Genomic DNA, 18,742 nt, shown 5'->3' with positions numbered 1-18,742 from the left:
TGCATGTAGGTTTTATGATTTTCTTTTTGCCCACTGCAATCCTCATCTGGCCATACTTGTAGCAACTCATTCTGGCACAACCCAGTTCAATCCTGTTTTCAATTATTTTAGCAGGTAAAGTGGAAGATGTCTCAGGTACAAGAAAGTTTTTGTAGCTGATCTTTTCATGGCTCGTATGTAGATCCTTATGTAGATCCTTATCACTTGCTTTTCTGGTCTGTTGAGTTCCAAAGCTCATACAAAATTAAATGGGTCAGAGCTCCCCCACTAGTACTCGTATTTGGCAACATTCAGGAGAAGAATGGACATGCATTAAATGGTATTTTTTCTAGAGCTGTCTTTCCTGACAGATTAATAACACTACAGTGTCTTAACCTCAAAAGTACATCACCCCTACTGAGTTTATTAAATTCAGGTTCTATGCTCTCTCACACCCTTTTCTTCTTCTAGTCTTCCCAGCATGATAAAATAACTGAATTGTGTTTTCACACATTATCAGATTCTGCTTTAAATCCCTTCTACAATACACAGGCACTTTACAAATAAATAAATAAAATAAAATAAATGGGCTTAATAGAGGAAGTACAGTGTACAACAGAAATTCAAAGTGGAAGAATCCGTATGTTGCAGTCTTCTGCAGCTTAGGAGCTTATCGGTAGTGCTGGAGAGCATATTGATTTTTGTAACATTTCTTCTTTATGTGTTTCAGTTCTTGTTGAAGTAAATCCAGAGAATGAGTAATTCCTGCCACTCATATTTAATGACACTACAGTATTACAGCATTCCTTCATCACAGATACTGTTTCTCTGAATTATTCTGTATATTTACCATGAATGTGTGGAAGACTTCTTTTGCTGAAAGCCTAATGTTGATGAACATATCTATCATTTTCATTTGATATTGTTATATTCTTCCTTATACTGATGATTTTACTTTATATCCACATGAAATAATAATAATAATAATAATAATAATAATAATAATAATAATAATAATGGCAAATAATTTCTGCTTTCTATCTAAAAATAACTCAAAATATTTTCTGTGTGATTGAATCTATAGTTATAATGTGGAAAATGATAAAATCTGTGTGTGTGGCGGACAGATCATTTCCATTGGCTTTTCTTTATGTTTTAAGGCAGTGAGGTTTTTTTATGTTTTTTCCTTGGAAAAATTAGGATTTTTTTTTCTATAACTTCACAGTAGTACAGTAGTACTATTCCACGTTTCCCATCAGCTGTAATCCGTGGAGTATTTTAAGATCAACTTCATTGGAACATGAAGTTCTTCAAAAGCAGCCTCAAGAAAGCCTTCAAAAGCAGCCTCAAGAAAGTGCATTGTAAATCACATCTTTGCAGTATCCAGGTTGATCAGCCCATGTGTGCAAGGATGATAAATGGGTAAATTCTCTTCAGAGATTATATATGTTTGGTCCAATGGCTAGAGACCTGGAGATATTCACTCTCTTCACAGCTCTGTTTTGCCTAATCCATTTGTTTGATACTGTGATTCAAGAAGGATATTGTACAAAATGATGCATATATTTAGCTTTCTTGAATAAATATGTTCTCTAGAACCAGATTCTCTGAAAGTTGAACTATACTGAACATACTATCAAAGTCAGTGGCTATAGCTGTTTGATGTGCAGGAGTTTTGGAAATGGGCAAGGCCTTGGGAAGGAGGTGGTGAGACCTTCCCCAGGATCTGTTGTATTGCTGAAGAATAGGAATTGTGTGGGCCACAGATGAAGCATGGTGGCAGCACAAACCTCCAAAACTGGCAATGACAAGAGAAAGGCAAAGGGCAGCAAGAACAAGTTTCTACTGCACAGTAGATTTTCTATGTACATGTATAGCATGCATGGTCTTTCACTAACAGCAAGCTGGTGTTTATAGAGTAGTATTAATGTAGAATAAATGCATATCATAAACACATTATAGAAGAGTATGACGATATGAAAGTGTTATTTTTTCCTCTAAGTTTAGTAGGGCTGTTATGATGTGCCAGTTAGGGACTTTTAGATATAATAGTTCACAAGAATAGAGGTTGGTCCTATTTGCTTTCTTTGCAATTTGCACTTTAGATCCTAAGGAGAATGTGTAAGTCTTTGTTTCCAAAGTCAGTAGATGTTTTACTAAGATTATATCTCTTTTACCTAATATAGCTAGAATGAATGAATTAATAAATGAATGAATTATATTAATAGATGTGAAAAGGGTGAGATTCCATCTCGTACAGATGGGCACAAATGTTACAGCCCTAGAGAAATCCCCAAAGTAAGTGGGTGGAAATTACGTGTCAGCAGTCTAAATCTACTGCAGAGGTCATCTCTGAAAAGACAGAATTTTGCAAACTGTCTTCTTGGTCCTGTGGCTAATGAAAGAAAGCCTCATTCTTTGAAAATAGGAGCATCTATCGTTAAGGCATATCTAAGAGAAATATGAAGTGACAACTGAAACAAAAAAAGAAAAGTGATTAGTATAATTTAACTTTTCACATTCTTTTCAGGTTTTTCTCTGTAGACTGTCTTCCCATTTTGTAATTAAGGATTTAACCTTTTGTTTTCCTAGGGAGACTTTTCTGTTGTAAATGATGTTTATAAAAAGTTAGTTCATAGTGGAAAATTCAAAAGAATTTGATAAAATGGAAGTTTTCCTCCCAAAGATCCAAAAACCAAACTACAGATCTTCTATTTGAAATAACTTGGAGACTTTCAGAAGCTTACCAACTAAGGCAAGGAGTTTTTTTGAGATTGGAAGCACCACACAGAAGATAGATGTATCTTCTAACTGACCAGTGATCAGGACTGGGCAGCTCAGAAGTCCTGCAGGTACCAGACTGAGAGCAGAAATGTGCACAGCACAATAGTTATGGAGACATTAAAGACAGGGATTATTGTGAGGCAAATTTGAGTTATCAAGTGGGACATTCAGAAATTATGTCATTTATATCAACAATTCTTTCAAAAGAGATTATTTCTTAAATTTCTGGGATTCCATAACCTTATGTACAAGTCTAGCTTCACAGCACATTTGCCACTCGTAACTTACTACTTTCTCTCTCTCCTCCAGTCTTTTTTGGGAATTCTTCTTTCTGGTCTTGGGAGTGTGGGTTTGTTTTGTTGTTTTTGTTTAGTTTGTGTTTAAAAAAAAATCACAATTTATTTTGGTGTTTTGTTAAGTAAACTACCTCTTTTGTTTATTGTTCTCAGGAAAATCAGAAGTGCCTTTTTATTTACCTTAAATAGAGCCTGGGAAATGTAATGCATAGAGTAAAATTTGTTACTGTAATCACTGTATGTCCTTGAAAAATTAATGAGCATGAAAATAGATCTCAATGACTATGTCTAGTTTGACATCTTACAAACAAGGAGATAACTAGGATAAATATACTTCTTCACATATTCTAATAAAAGAAAAATATACTTTGTAATAACTCTGATATTAAGCAATTGACTCTACACGTATTAACATTGTGAAAATAAACTTAGATTAATGGTCATGTTTTGATGTTTGTGTTGACCCCCAAAGCACTCTAGCCATAAAGGTAATGAAGGCAGGTAGCAGAGTTCTTGCTGCCTGTTGCTCTTTCGCATTTACTGGAAAAGGATCTGATCTCTGAAGTGCATCTAGGATGGATGTCAGGTTCCCAGTACCAAGGTGTCTGCAAATGCTTTATTGTTTTGCCATATTGCTTGCTAATGTAGGCATGGTCAAAGGGCACTGGAAAATAAGCCTTTTTTTAAAGGCTTAATAATACATTAATATATAATTGTGCATCACACATGTAGCGTATTTTTTTTCAAAGTTTAAAATGTGTGTCTTTTTCTAAGCGATGTCCTGTAATTATGGCAATGTAGAGCTCTGTACAGAGGTTATTCTCCTCCTGTTTTTCTATTTGTCTCTTTATTCCAGATCATCCACAAAGCAGCTCTGGCTGCAGGCTTTATAAAAAAAAAAAAAATTCTAAGCAACTTGCTTCACTGTTCCATTTCCCTGATCCTTGTGATGGCTTAACCCCCAGTGAATTGTACAACACTGAGAAGTAAAATACAGAGAATTTGAAATGGAACCAACTGTAAGCTTGCATTGGTGTTAGCAGAAAATGACAAACTTTGCAAATTAAGTATGGGACATGACTTACTTTATAACTTGTTGCCATTATATGGAGATATAACATCAGAACAAAACTCTTTCACAAACTTTAAATACCATAAAAAGAAACCCTGAAATAAAATAATAGATTAAAGCAAATTCAGGGTTGAGTATAGCTACACTTACAGTAAGGTTTTATTGCTTTGCAGCATGAAAATTTTGAGGAAAAACATAATTTTTTATGTAAAGTTTTATAATAGAATGAATCTGTAAGCATCTGTAAGACAGAAAAAGATTCATTTCCAAGCAAGAAACAACACATTGGTCATAGTAAGTAAAATGAAGCTCAGCTGTGTCTCACTTTCCCCATGCCCACCCCATCCCTTAGCATGGTACTAGTGATCATAGGAAATCTATTTCAGTGCAAAAATTATTGTATTTTTTGGTACTGAAGTTACTTATTTATTCCTGTGCCTGTTGTTGATATCTCCTGCTCCAGGAATTTATTTTAACTAAAATAGAGTTGTTGCTAGCTGGAGACACTCTTCTTTTTCTCTCCTTTCTTTAGTTTTGCTGGATATTTTTTGAAATGTAAATTTTTAGCAATCCTGGTAGTATAGACCTGGAAAGCATCTTCCCCCTGTCAGATCAGCACTGGTGGATTTCCTACTGGTAGCAGTCTTCTACTGAATTTTGCATTTTCTCCCAGAGTTTCTGTCCAAAAAGAGTCTTCTCCCTTATCAGTCTTAGTCACTCATGGCAGCAAAGTTGTCTGATTCTGAATGGCAAAACAAACAGAAGGGATTGAATTTAACAACCCTTTGGATTTGAGAGCAATTGCTCTCAGCTACTGAAAGTCAGTGTCAGCATGCCCACTGCTCTGTTCTTACTGTAAGTCTGAGCAAGGGAAAAAAATGGTTAAGATTAAATTCCACTCAGCTGGACGAATGATAAGGCATTCCTGGAATTACTGATCTATACTTAAAGTAGAAAAACTTGTCCATGCATAACTGTGTGAAGCCTCGAAATTAAACAATATCAGTCACATAGTGAGTTGTTAGTTTGTTTAAATCTGCCTCAGTTTCATTCTTTTTATGCATATTTTTCCATCATCATCATGGTTTAATGCCAGTTATCTCTGAAGGATTTAGAAATAAAGACCAGTGTGGCTAGATCTACAAAAATGCTGTCCCTCCAATATACTGTGAAGATTGTATTGGAGTTAAGAAAAAGTCCTTGTAATCATGTAAGTTTAATGAGATTTCATGTTCTCTTTCTTCATCGCAATCTACAGGAGATACTTAAGTCTGGGGAGCCTGGTCCAGTGCACAACAACCCTCTCAGTTAAGAACCTCCTTCCGATATCTGGCCTGAACCTCCCCACTTCCAGCTTGACACCATTCCCATGGGTCCTATCACTGGTGACTAAAGAGAATAGATCGGCACCTGCCCCTTCACTCCCACTCGTGAGGAATCTGTAGATTGAGGTCTCCCTTCAGCCTCCTCTTTTCCAGTCTGAACAGGCCAAATAACCTCAGCCGCTCCTCATACATCTTCCCTTCAAGGGCCTTCACCATCTTTGTAGCCCTACTCTGGACACTGTCCAATAGGTTCACATCCTTTTTGTACTGTGGTGTCCAGAACTGCACACAGTACTCTGGGTGACACCTTGAATACTGTGGTGTGTAATGGTTATTATATAACCTTATATCAGGTTCTACAGCATTTGAGATGTATCTCGCACCTTTTTCCACTTCCACTTGTTCAGCTGAGTTTTCCACCAGTGATATCATACTTTCTAGCTAGCCAGCAGACCAATATGTCACCGTCTTGTTTACTTTCAGCTGCAAAAGGCTAAACTAACAAAAATGTCTTTATTATTATTATTATTATTATTATTATTATTATTATTATTATTATTATTTAATGGAATTTATTAATTACTTGCTTACATCAAGGCAGTCTTGGCACTTACACATACTGGATCTTGCTACAGTCTTGCTAGACTGAATTCATTACCAACCCTGAAAGAAGTGTTGATGAAATGAGTTTATCAACATTTTCATTATTCTCAATCTTAACTCAAGAGGTAATGATTCTACTACTAATTCAGATATAGCTGAAAAATAAAAAGATTAAGACTGGAGAGAAGATTAATTCTCTATTTGTTTTAAACTTCCAAGGAGGGAAAAAAAAAGGAGAGAAATTGAAAGAAGTTTCCCCACTCCCAAGTAAGAGAATTCACAGTTCTGCATGGTAATCCTGGGTTCATTTCCATATGCTTAGCTATATTGGCACATGAGGTATTTAGTTTAGCATGCTGATGATAATGAATTTTTACACTAAGAAAGGAGATGGGATTTGAAATGTAATGGGATCTGCCTTTGAACTTTCTTGATGATAATATTTTACATTTCCACATCTTTCTTAATCTCCAAGTTCCTAAACCACATTACAATGACTCTAGAATCACTGAGCTCATGACTGAAAAGAGTTTATAGAGGTGTGAACAGAACCTTTTTTTTTTTTTTTTTCCTGGGTTTATTATTTCAGACATACACCTCAGACCTTGCTTACAGAAGGTGGGTGAAAACATGTGCAGCTAGTGGAAGCTGAGTATTAGTGTAGCTGTGAACACTATGACTCCCCAGTCACTTCCTTTCTGACTATCTTCATCTTGGAGTGCCTTCATGAAGGAGGTGACAAATATAAAAATAAATAAAAAATTGGTGTCAGAGAGGGAGGGGTTGTGTAGGGGTTGGGGGGTTGGAGAGGGGTTGTATCAATCCAGTCATGCAAAAAACAAAAAGTAGAGGGCAATGTTCATTTCAACCTCTACAAAACAAACAGCCCTGATGTGTATATACAACATGTAGCAAATATAGCTACCTATATATATGTATATATATTTCTCTGTACCTAGTCTGGAGCAGGTCATGAGGGCAAATACATTACTGAGTTGTTAGTGTAGGGGAATTTGTGTAGGTAAGTAAAAAGTTGTTACAGTAAGCCATGCAATTCCAGTTTGGATAACAGCAGTCCTTAGGGATAGATTTTCAAAGCTTTAGGAATCCTGCTGACATTGATGGATTACTCTGTACTGCTCTGAAAGTCTTTCATGTTTTTGTTATATGAGAGAGTCAATTATCTGTTATCCCAAAACAGTAACCACTTGGCATGTAAGCGGAATGGTACATCATTTCAAATTTGGTCAGACACTTCCCCTGACTGTGTGTAAATTACAGTAATTGTAACGAGAGCTTTCAGCATATATCAGGAAGGCAATGGCCTCCCTTCATTTTGTATGAATGAGTTAGATGGATTCCTTCTTAAAAATAAATAAATAAATAAATAAATAAACCAAAGCAAAGCTCAAAATTCATATCAAGCGGAGGATTGGTGGTAAGAAAGTTATGTTTATAAACTGTGCATTTGTCCTTCAAAAAGATGTGTCAGGGTTACCGGAGTTTTGTTTCATCCATTTGTATCAAGCTGCATGATTTTTTAAAAGTTCCTATGAAAATTTTTTCAATAATTGAAAACGTTGCTCTTACAGTAACATTTGATAATGCAAGTAGGAAGGGGGAAAACTTGCAGAAGGAAATCCTATCTGTCTGATTTCATAAAAACAGAGCTGTAAAATGCCATGAGAGATAAAATGCTGTGATCTCACATAGGTATTCCCTTTTTACTTCAGTACAGACAGCAAAGCAAGTTGCTTTCTTGCATTCTTCTTACCTCAGGTGTGTGGTGCATCTTACTTGGTGTGTGAGAGGAAAAGTGAATTCCAGTGCCAGAACAGGCAGAATCTGTCCCCCAGGTGCTGCCACTAAGTTTAGCTGTTTGCAGGAGCAGGCTATCAATGCCACTTCCACACATCAGCAGTCTGGCTGGTGCTTACTGCAGAGTATAACTGAATGTTTTTTAACGAGTTTGGTAAGGATGTTTGAAACATCTTCCCTTCATAGTTATAAGCAAGTGCCTCAAAGTTCCTTACTTGTTTAGAAAATGAAAACCCAGTTCTTAGGTATACAATTGATGACTATGCAGATGAATAGCATCTTAGCTTGTGAATTCTCACTCTATTGAAAATTTAATTCCTGTGCTATACATCTGGACTACAGTTATACTAATATAGTGATAAGACGTGACAAAAGGGTTTATTTGTTTTTCAGTGGAAGCAGAAAGTTTGAGCTTATCATTTAGTCTTATCACAGACCGTGGGAATTTAAGGTGAAATTCAGCTGCCTAGCTGTAAGTGTCTGGTAATACTTTTGGCAGTGTGGTTATGCTGGTTGGTCTCTTGCTTCTCATATAGGATACAGTTATCCTAATATGTGTTGGACTGTATCTGCAAGACTCGAATGGTCCCGAGTTTCTTCTATGCTCAGGCAACTTCATCTCAGCCCTGGTCAGTACATGCAGGTGTTTCTTGAGCTTGCTCTAAAGTAGACCTGAAAGTATGGTGAGCTGAGCAGACAAACCTGCACTGACAACTTTTAATAGGTCTGCAGTGCTAAAAGCAAGAGCTTACAAACCTATCTTTTATGGGCACACCTGTAGTGAAATATTTAGCCTCTCAGCTGAACACCACCCTGCTCAGCTACCCATTTATTTATTGAAATCTGAAGTGAGATTATTTTGATAAAATATTTTGTTTGCTTGTTTGCTTGTTTTTTACAGATCTATCAACAACAAATTATATCAAGCAAATTAAATATCACACATTTCTGGTCAAATGTTAAGACTCCTCCCACCACCACCTCCTCCCCCCCCCCCCAAAAAAAAAAAAAAAAAAAAAAAAAAGAAAAGAAAAAGAAAAATCTTGTGATTTAAGGGGGGGGAGGGAAGTTGAATCAGTTTACTCTTAAAGAGCAAAATAGAGTTGGAAATGACACCCACACGAGAAAAAAAAAAAAATCTATTGAAAGAAAATCCTGTGTTAATAACATTTTGAAATATTTATTAATATTGGAACAGCTGGACAGTGAGTAAATATGAAGGCGGTATATATTTTCAGAGACAGAAGAGGAAAGATATTTAGCATCTTGATCTTGCCTGGGTAGTTGCAAAGTTCTCAGAGCATCCCCCCCCCCCCCGAAAATAACAATAGCCCAGGTCCTGCAGAAAGCTTCCTTGTATCTTGATGTTTTGCAAAGGGAGTGATTTGGAATTACCTGTCTATCAAGCATCTTGATTTAAATATGCTTTCTTACTGTTGGGGCATTTATATTAGAGAGCTCCCAAGAGAGAGTTTTGTTTTGTTGTGTTTTGACCATCACTGCACAATCAGATAAAGCATCATTTCTGTGACTGAGTTTTGAAGAATTGTGGCTGGTGAGAACAGCTGTTAGAACCATATATTTGAATTCTTTCTACGTTGCTATATGGAATATCCTGTATATATAGAAAAAGGCATGTGAATAAAGCAACAGGCATATACTTTCCAAAGCAAATTGCAAGAGCAGTAGAAACTGGGGCAACAGCTTAAACATTTTAATACCACTATTTTGCTCTCTAAAACATGAATGGTAATTTTGAAATTTTGTGTATTTTTGTGGATTTCACCTAGCCCTATGTTTTAGTAACTAAAGATTCAATTGTGTTGTATGTGAGAGCTAACCTAGAAAGTAACTTAAATTGACTTCCAGTCTTGTTTTCAATCTGTTGAAACTCGGTGTGCTTGAGAGAAACTGTGGTGATACAGTTTGTCCTTTAACTCCCAGTCTCTGTGATGAGCATACTGCTGTCTGGCTGTATGCTGAACAGCACACAGCTGAGCTGAACAGCATGGCTTCCACAAAGGTTGGTGCTGAATGAAATGAATGTAAGAAACCCTTAAAAGCTTCAAATTAGGCTTTCTCCCTACCTTATCTTTTTTTTTTTTTTTAATTATTATTCTTTTTTTCACTTTTACGGGAAAAAAATAAATATTGTTTTAATAAGTGCACGTTCCTGCCTGTATCGACTTAATATCAGTCATACATGTTCTTACTACTTACTGCTTTATGATTTCAGCTGTGAGCCTTGACAGATCCCTAAGACATGTTATTAGCTGTTCAGGAATTACAGCATACATGAGTGAGTGTGGAGGCAGCTTGCTTTGTTGCCCTACATAAAGTTCTGATCAACTAGAATCTACATCCAGTACTATTAACTTAATTGTCCAGAACCGTAACACTGTTCATCTTGATTTAGGTCCTACCTCCTCCTGTGACGTTTCAGGGCTACTGGGTCTTGGCAGTTCTATTTTCTTGTCATCTCTTGCAGTTGAGAAGGAACAAGGGATGGGAGACAAGGGTGAGATCTTACTTCTGAACATGCACCAGAGGAAGAAATAGGCTAGGGAGAGTTTAAAGTTGCTGTAATGTCTGGATCTACATAAAATAAAAAGATATGTAAGAGTATATGCATTTAAAAATATGTTGTTGGTTAATATTACACACACACACACACAAAAAGAGAGAACCTTTAAAAGACTAAAATACTATATCTTTAAAAACTTACTTGAAAAAAAAAATATTATAGCACTATCTGGAGTCATGAGCAGAGGCTCATCGAATGGGGTTGGTGACAGGCATGGGACTGTAACCACTGAAGTGCTGTAGTCTAGGCCTGGCACTGAGTGTTTTTTTTAAATATTTATGATCATTTTTAGAATGTTAACATTTATGATCACTTTTATAATTCTAGTTTTATGAACACATTAGTTGTTTATGTATATCTAAAAATGAGAAAATAAACTATATCATGTTTCATAATTACCAAAACCAAATTGTTGGTAGGTGTTTTTACACTCATTTTATTAAAATGGTTTCTATTATTTTCTTTTCAGTGGAGGGGATGGTACATAGCAGTTACTAAAGTTTTATTTTGAGAATTTCTCAATGATCTGCTACAGCAAATTGGAAACAAAACTGCTCAATAAGCATTTGCCTACTGTAATTGGTTTTTTTGCATTACTTTTTATTTTTTTATTTTTTATTTTTCATCTCTTAAGTAAGGTGTTGTAGAGACTTTTGCTCTTTTGAAGCTTGTCTCTTATGACAAGCCTGTCCAAGGGGCTTTATAAGACTGTTGTAATGACCCCTAAATAGGCTGACAGTTTTATAGCTGTCCCCAAGAGGGAAGCTTCCTTTCAAAAGCAGCTGAATATCAAGAAAAAAAGCAACAGCTCCAAGCTGACTTTTCACAAAGCTGGAAAGACTAAACGGCTTTTTGGATTAATAACAGGTTTATGGCATCCTTCTTTGCCAGTCTGTCTGTCTGTCAGTGTATGACTTTCCGTTAGAGGTGCTGTCAGGCACTCAGACAGAAAAGCTTAGTTTAAAAATCTTGGAGCTTAAACTCCAAGTTGATGTGGAGACATATAAAGCCCTCTGTATATACATGGGCAAGAGCCTTGAGCTCAGTGCTTGTGTTTGAGCCCACCTGATGACACTGAGGGTTTAAAAATAACAGCCTCTGTGAGGTTCTAGGGAAAGTGGTCTCCACACTGGCCCTCAATCTCCTGTGAAAAACAGGAGACTTAAGATTCCAGCACACACATGGACAGGCTTTCATCAGTCTGCACAGCACTCATTGGTCTATTCTCAGAGAGGACAGTGTGAGATGAAGTTCTTAATGCCAGTGCATGCAGACAAAGGATTTTCCCCTTTGTTTGATTGGGCTCCCCTCATTCATTAGACATGATATTAGCTGTTCTAAATAGATTTTGCTAAGGCTTGTGTAATCAACAGCAAAGTTTGCAGGCTGTCTTCATGTTCCCAGTGGCCGTGTATGTGGAAGACATATGTTATGCCCATATGTATTTCCTAAGTACTTCCCACATCAGATGTTGTCGTGTGTTTTTGTTTTTGTTTTGTTTTGTTTCTGTTTGTTTGTTTTAAGAAAAAAAAAAAAAAAGATTGTAGCTTTGTCATTGTGAAAGCAGTGAAGCAGTTTGTAAATTTTACATTTCCTCAGTAGAGATTCATACAGAACAAATGCTTTTGTTAAGGAACTCAACAGCACAGCTTATCCTTGATACGAAGCACTTATGAAATGAAATCGGTACTTCTGAGCTTCAGAGAACCACTCATAACAATCAAGCTTTACAAGTAGCAGCCACTATATATATCCTCTGCAAGACTTTCATGCAGTAGCTTTCGTGGTGCCTATCTACTGAAATTAGAGCTTTTGCTTTTTGAGAGGCCATTTCAAATTAATCATTCCTCTGGGGTTTTCAGGTATCTGATCCTATAAACTGGTAAAATTTCACCACTGCTATGCTATGATTATAATTACAGTGCTTTGTGTTAAAATGCAGTTAGATGGAAGCAGCACGTTAAGTGTCTCTTTTCCCCATTTTCTCTCATCTTAATCTTTCCATTAGGACCCCATTTCAGCATCGATGGTCTTTTCTCAAACTGCCTCATCTCCATGGGGCCACATTCTTGATATTCTGCTTGTACCCTTGCCATCCCATTCAGTGCCTGCCTAAAGAAAAGGTGAAGAAATTAGACAATTCAATTGCAACACCATACACATATGCTTCCACTACCACAGTAACACAAAGCATGACCATGGATCTCTTTTCATGCTTCCAGAGTCAGACATCAGTTGTCACTTCTGTGCTCCCCTTTTGTACTGTTTTTAGGTGGTGGCTACTAATAATGTCCAGAATTGTAATATCAATTTTCTAACAAAAATCCAAAACTATTCAGAAGTTAATTATATGAATGGGTAGGCTGTTATACAGGGAGAGAATAACAAGCATTAAATGCGGTTGGATACAAGTTGTTTTGAGGAAGCTGTTTTTGTTGTCTGCATGCTAGACTGTCTCGTTGCTGGTTTGTTTTAATAGAAACGGTGTTCCTTTTTTCTTCTGTGAAATGAATTGCAGAACTGCTTTTCTTCATTAGGGAAATACTTTTAATTGCTAGCTCATTTCCTTCCTCTAAATTCCCCAAGCCATATTTTATTATCTTTGTTCTCTCCCTGAAAAATAGTCTATTTTTAATATGTAATAGCCTCTTTTCTCTTTCCCAGGTTTCCATTTTACTCTACAAATGCAGCTTTCAGAAAACATAATCATTTGATTAATTTCATAAGCTATTTATCTATAAATGCTATATTATATATGCTATATAAATATATATAAATATATATTATATTCAGAGTTAAAGATGACTTTCTGAACATAGTATTTGGTGATTAATTTCCTCAGCACTAATTTTTGGAACAAATACCAGAAACACTTGTATTTCGTTAAAAATTATGCCTAGTCTGTGATTTTTAGCAATATTTAGGTAATAATGAATCTTGTTAAAAATTAAACACCAGTTCTTTGTTTTACAGTGATAAAATTAAGAGTCTATAAATATAACCCCATATCCTTGATGGCTTCAGAATTTCTTCATTGTGTGTTGACTGAATGGAAATTTAACAATACAATTTCAATAAACTCGACAAATACTGAACATCAAGAATTTAAAGAAAGCTTGATCTTCAGTTGCACTGAGCTTTCATGAATAGTGTATGCATGCAGCATGCATGAGAAAAATCAGCAGTAGTGGGGAAAATATGGAAATATACTCAAGGTGTCGTCAGACAACATCTCTTTAGAAAACTGTAAGAAATTAATTTTCTTTACAGTAAGATAGCCTCAAATAAAAATAAATAAATATATAAATAGCTTTCCCTAAAGGGAAGAGTTTTGAAAAAGCTTCTAATAAATATTCGCTTTAAACTCTTAAAGGCTGACAACAATAATCCCCACAGCTGGTACAAAGTCTTTGGAAAAATCCATTGTTTTAAAAGCTGTATTTGTCAATAGAATACAGGTGATTCTTATTTTTATATATATGCAGTACTTGGGCTGGACTGTGCTTCTAGAGAAGCAATGCAAAATAATTCTCATTTCCCAAAAATACCGAGAAAACAACAACAAAAAGGAAAAATGAAAAAAATGTTCAACAGTCAGCTCCTTAGAAGTTTTTTTCTGCTGCTTCTTAAAGTCATTATGAGCATGTTCTCTGCTTTCTCTGCCTTTTCTTTCCTTTGGTAACATGCTTCTACTTCATTACAAGATGATGTTATTTTGTTTCTTAAAATTTAAATTTTAATTCTGTTCTATATAATTCTACCTATCTGTAGAACTCTCCATCTGTGTGTCATATAGCCATAAAAATATTTTCTTAATAATTTACTCCTTTACATGCAAATCCAGCATGATTTCTAAAGCATTTTTCTTTCTTATGCATATAATATCTGCAGTTGATGAAATATATTATGAAGCAGGTACAATCAAGCAAACCCCTTAAACAAGTCTGATGGAATGAAAACTCAAAGGTGTCTATTAATAAAGCATTACTCTATAACAGGGAAACTTATGGAAGAATCCAATTATTTCATTTCTATAGTAATGCATGTTCAAAACTATGAAGGCAATGACTTGGAATACAGTCATGGTTCCTCACTGTATTAAGACCTCCTGAGCTGCTCAGGCCAATGTTATTATTTAGATGCATGTTCCTTTTCCTAGTTATGTAGTAAATTTGCAGATAGTAGGAAAAATAGGATGCAATACAGATGTATTTAATGTTTCATTCATAAAATACATCTGCATGAAGGTATGAATTTTTTCCAAAGAGCAAGAAAAAATGTTTTCTTTTTATCATCCAAGTAGAAGTGAATTTGCTTCTTTCCAGAATTATTCAAGGTTATTTTACTTGAATTAAAACAGTAAATTAAACATTTTCTTTAATACCAAATTTAATAGCTATTGCTATACGAGTAATTCCTCATACACAGAGAAAGATGATTGAGCTGAAGGCTATAATTTAAGTATTTAACTTGCAAGATGAAGAGTCTGCTTTAAGCATGGATCAAGATACCATTTAAAGCAGTCTTACAGAGCAATCAGGGTTAGATCTATCTGGTTGTGGAGGGAGTGGCTTAGCACTAGTAATTAACTGGAGTAACTTGCTTTTATTAGTTATGAAAAAATGGAGATTAAAAAAATAAAATATAAATCTGTTCACAGTTTAAACATTGCATGTTTACCTGAAACAAGCTGTTTGGGTAATTATTTCTTTGTCTCTTGGGACTCTTTCCTTGAGACTTTGAAATGCTTCAAATGTAACTTTTAATTTCTATGGAAACACTGTCAGAATGATAAGTTAGACTGGGAAAATATGTTGTCAAACACTTTTTATTTACTGTACCTCCTTTGTATACATGACAGTAGTAACGGCTTCTGTTGACCATTAAAGAAGAAAATAATTTGGTAAGGTGGCTGGCTTTTCTGTCATCTTCCTGACAGTATAGCTTTAATTATTTTTATTTGTATGACTAACCTAGAGCTGCTGAGGTTGTTAGAAGCTGCTTCAAAAGTATCACTGAGATTTACTGGGTGAGTACATCTTGGCATATAAATTACAACAAAAGAAAACCTCAAGCAGAAAACAACCTGACCCTTTCTGTGGCAGTTTAAGTAAAATGCATCAGTAATGTTGTTAATGTAGAATGATTTCCAGGTGAAATGGGATTTATGGTCAATATGTTTAACCTAGAATATGACCCAGTTCATGTGAAACATACGGAATTGCCAAATATGTCTTCAACTCAGGACCATGACAGTAGGAATGGGTTGTGTATGTCCTTGGGCACACCTTGGGCATGGTTGTGGTGAGGGGGTGTCAGGTCTGCATAGCAGCATAGCCTAGTGTGAAGGGAGTCCTATGCTACTTGCTGGGTATAGGAGGTATATCAGAGGGATTTTTCCATCATGGGGAGAATTCTAAATTCTATGTCTACCTCTTCCATTTTCCATGCCACTGTTTATTTTCTAATTTTATTATAATTCTAAAATATTTTCATTGAGATTTCTGCTATTTTGCTTTTTTTTTTACCAGCGTGTAATTCTCAGTATGGTATTTCTTGTAGCTATTTAGCAGAAAGCTGGCAGTGTTCTTGATTTAAATATGTCACAGTTCAAAACTTTGGGCAAGTAAAGGAAGACTTTAAAGATGAAACCTGAGGTTTCATCTCTAACCTCAGGAATAAAGTGCCTTTATTTCCTTTCACAGTCTTAGATACTATCTGGAAAGGTAAATTCCCAGCTACTGGGAATCAGTATGGTCTATATGATTCTCTCTACCTTTCTATTGATTCCTAAGATATTGGAAATCAATAGATCAGAAAATACATGGATTTTTCTTCCTAACCTATAATATTTATTTTTCTTCGGTAGTAATAGTTGGCAATAAACAATGTTGAAATAATTTTCTGCATTCATATTAATCATGGAAGGAGAATTATTGTCCTGTATGTCTGTTCAAGTACAAAAAATAGATCTCAGGAAAATCTCATTCTACTTTGGCCACTATTATTATTTCTTTCCATGCTGGTAAACCAACTTTTTCCCTGTCTGGGAAGCTTCTTTTTTGTTTGTTTGTTTGTTTGTTTTTAATAAAAGAGACTTTTACATTGGCTTTCATTGCAAACTACTTTTCTCCACAGAAGTGTACCCTATAAGGATAAAGAAAAACTGCTATTCCTACATCCATTCTCATATAGCTTTCTTCACCTTGTCATTAGTGGTATTTTTTAAAAATTAGAAGTTTAGCCTTTCATATAGAGAGTATTTCTTAAGTAGTTTGCCCAATCTCAGCACAAACAAATTCTGACATTGATAGAAATTTTTGGAAACTCCTATACCTGAAGTTGTAAACATGCAATCAGTTTTGAATAATCAGATTTCAAAAATTAATTTCTTTATGTGCTAAATAGTGGCTAGTGATTTATATGATTTTGAGTGTAAACAGATTGCAGTGGAATATCAGAGTATTTTGAGTGTTGGTATCTCAGCTTTGTCATCCAAAATAAACAGACATTACCAAGACTCTCACTGTTATCTGAACCATGAACACAATTACCGAACTAGATATCTACAAGCTGAATAATTTAATGGACCGCTAGCACAGTCTCACACAACACATGTAGGATTCATGTATTTTCACCTCTGAATTTGCTGTGATGTGGGCATGTAAAGAATGCAAGAACTAGGAAGATTTTTTTCCATGAATATGTGTGTCCTGATCTCTTTCTGAATATCAAATGTACCATAAAATGGTGTTTCGGAGATTTAAAATAAAGTACACTTGTAAGACTATATCTATTGGGAATCTTATGGATGTTTTCTTATAGGATATTCTAATAAATTATGTTTGGAAATGTTAAAAAATACAATTATTTTTAAAGTCTTGGCTCTGAGTACTGCTCCTCACTTTGCTATGGCATGGTAGTTGTTACATGAACTTACTGTTCATCTTGCCTTGAAAGCCATCACACATTTTGCCATAGATTTCACTGATGTGGTTAGAGGCACTGTATGGTTAGGATTTGAGGATAGAGAAAAATTATGATTATAATATAAGATGATTCGCCTTGCTGAATGCTTGTAGTTGGATGCAGAGCTGTCTTCTGCAACACATTTGCAATTTGTATTTTTGTTGACTGTTGACTTGCAACTTTGCCTTTTCTGCTGCTCCCAGGAGCAACAGAACTCAGTATGTCACAGTACTTCACTCAGTGTGAGTTTTATATAAAACTAAGATTCACTTGCCATTCTAATCTGTATTTTGCTATGTTTTTCCCCCCATGTTAGGAGGATACAGATCATAATTATTATACTTCAAGGACATATGGCCCATATGATTCTACTAGCCGGGATTTGTGGGTCAATATAGACCAAATGGAGAAAGACAAAGTAAAGATTCATGGGATCCTCTCCAATACCCATCGGCAAGCAGCAGTAAGTTGTTAAGCTTTTTCTTCTCTGACTGACATGGATTTCTTTCTTTTTTTTTTCTTTCTTTTTTTTTTTTTTTTTTTTTTTTTAGTTAGGTACTGTTGGTTCAACAGTACTTACTAAATATTTTGACTACTGTTCACAGAGCTGCATCTTTGAGTTTTAGTTAAGCTATGAAATTCAAATGATTCCACATTGCCTTTTTTGTACCAGAAATAACAGTCCTTCAGAGATGTCTTTACAGATATATTTAAAGTATATTTCTGTTTTTAATGTTAGATCTCAAACTGTCAAACAGTAAACTACTTGCATTGTTGAAATGAGAAGAAATTTTGCCAATGACATCCATAACATTTGAATGGGATTGAGAATTAAGCTGCTGAAGTTTTAAGCCTTCCATGAAGTGTATCTGTGTTTCCACTTATGTATGATGTGTCATAGTAACTTTTTCTTTTGGGAGAATGATAAAAATCATTATTATATCATATAGCAACAGAAGTGATAGATGTGATTGCAGTTTCAGGCTAACAACAAATAAGTATTATTAAGAGTGTAAATAACCGTCTTGTTTAACTTATTGTTGCCTGGTAAAACTGGTATGAAAATATGCTTTAAAGCTGAGAGAAAATCTATGTTAAATTGTTAAATTCCTCTTTTCTCTCAGTTTATCTGTTACTTCCCTGGCACCAGCCATGTGACTGGCTCAGAGGAATATCAGTGGCAGCAAGAAGAGATACCCCAGTATTTAGCTCAAAATACATAAAACAAAGTGGGGTAATAAATCTGCTATATTTGACTAACAGAGAGTCCAAACCATAAAATACCTTCCTTATAGCCAAAAAGACTGTAAGG

The 18,742-nt window shown here is 35.3% G+C and overlaps 1 protein-coding gene across 2 annotated transcripts in view; it reads left to right on the top strand.

Annotated features, from left to right (window-relative positions):
- PLXDC2 (plexin domain containing 2) overlaps nucleotides 1–18,742 on the top strand; it is a 269,513-nt gene that overhangs the window by 133,070 nt on the left and 117,701 nt on the right. For both annotated transcript variants that reach the window (XM_084511952.1, XM_084511953.1), the window contains exon 3: nucleotides 17,747–17,893. In XM_084511952.1, the coding sequence (XP_084368078.1) occupies nucleotides 17,747–17,893 (147 nt within the window). The remainder of the gene's footprint in view (nucleotides 1–17,746; nucleotides 17,894–18,742) is intronic.

This window comes from Aythya ferina (assembly GCF_964211825.1).
Source record: "Aythya ferina genome assembly, chromosome: 2".
NCBI lineage: Eukaryota > Metazoa > Chordata > Aves > Anseriformes > Anatidae > Aythya > Aythya ferina.
Note: the sequence above shows the minus strand (reverse complement) of the source record. Positions and strands in the feature narration are given on the sequence as shown.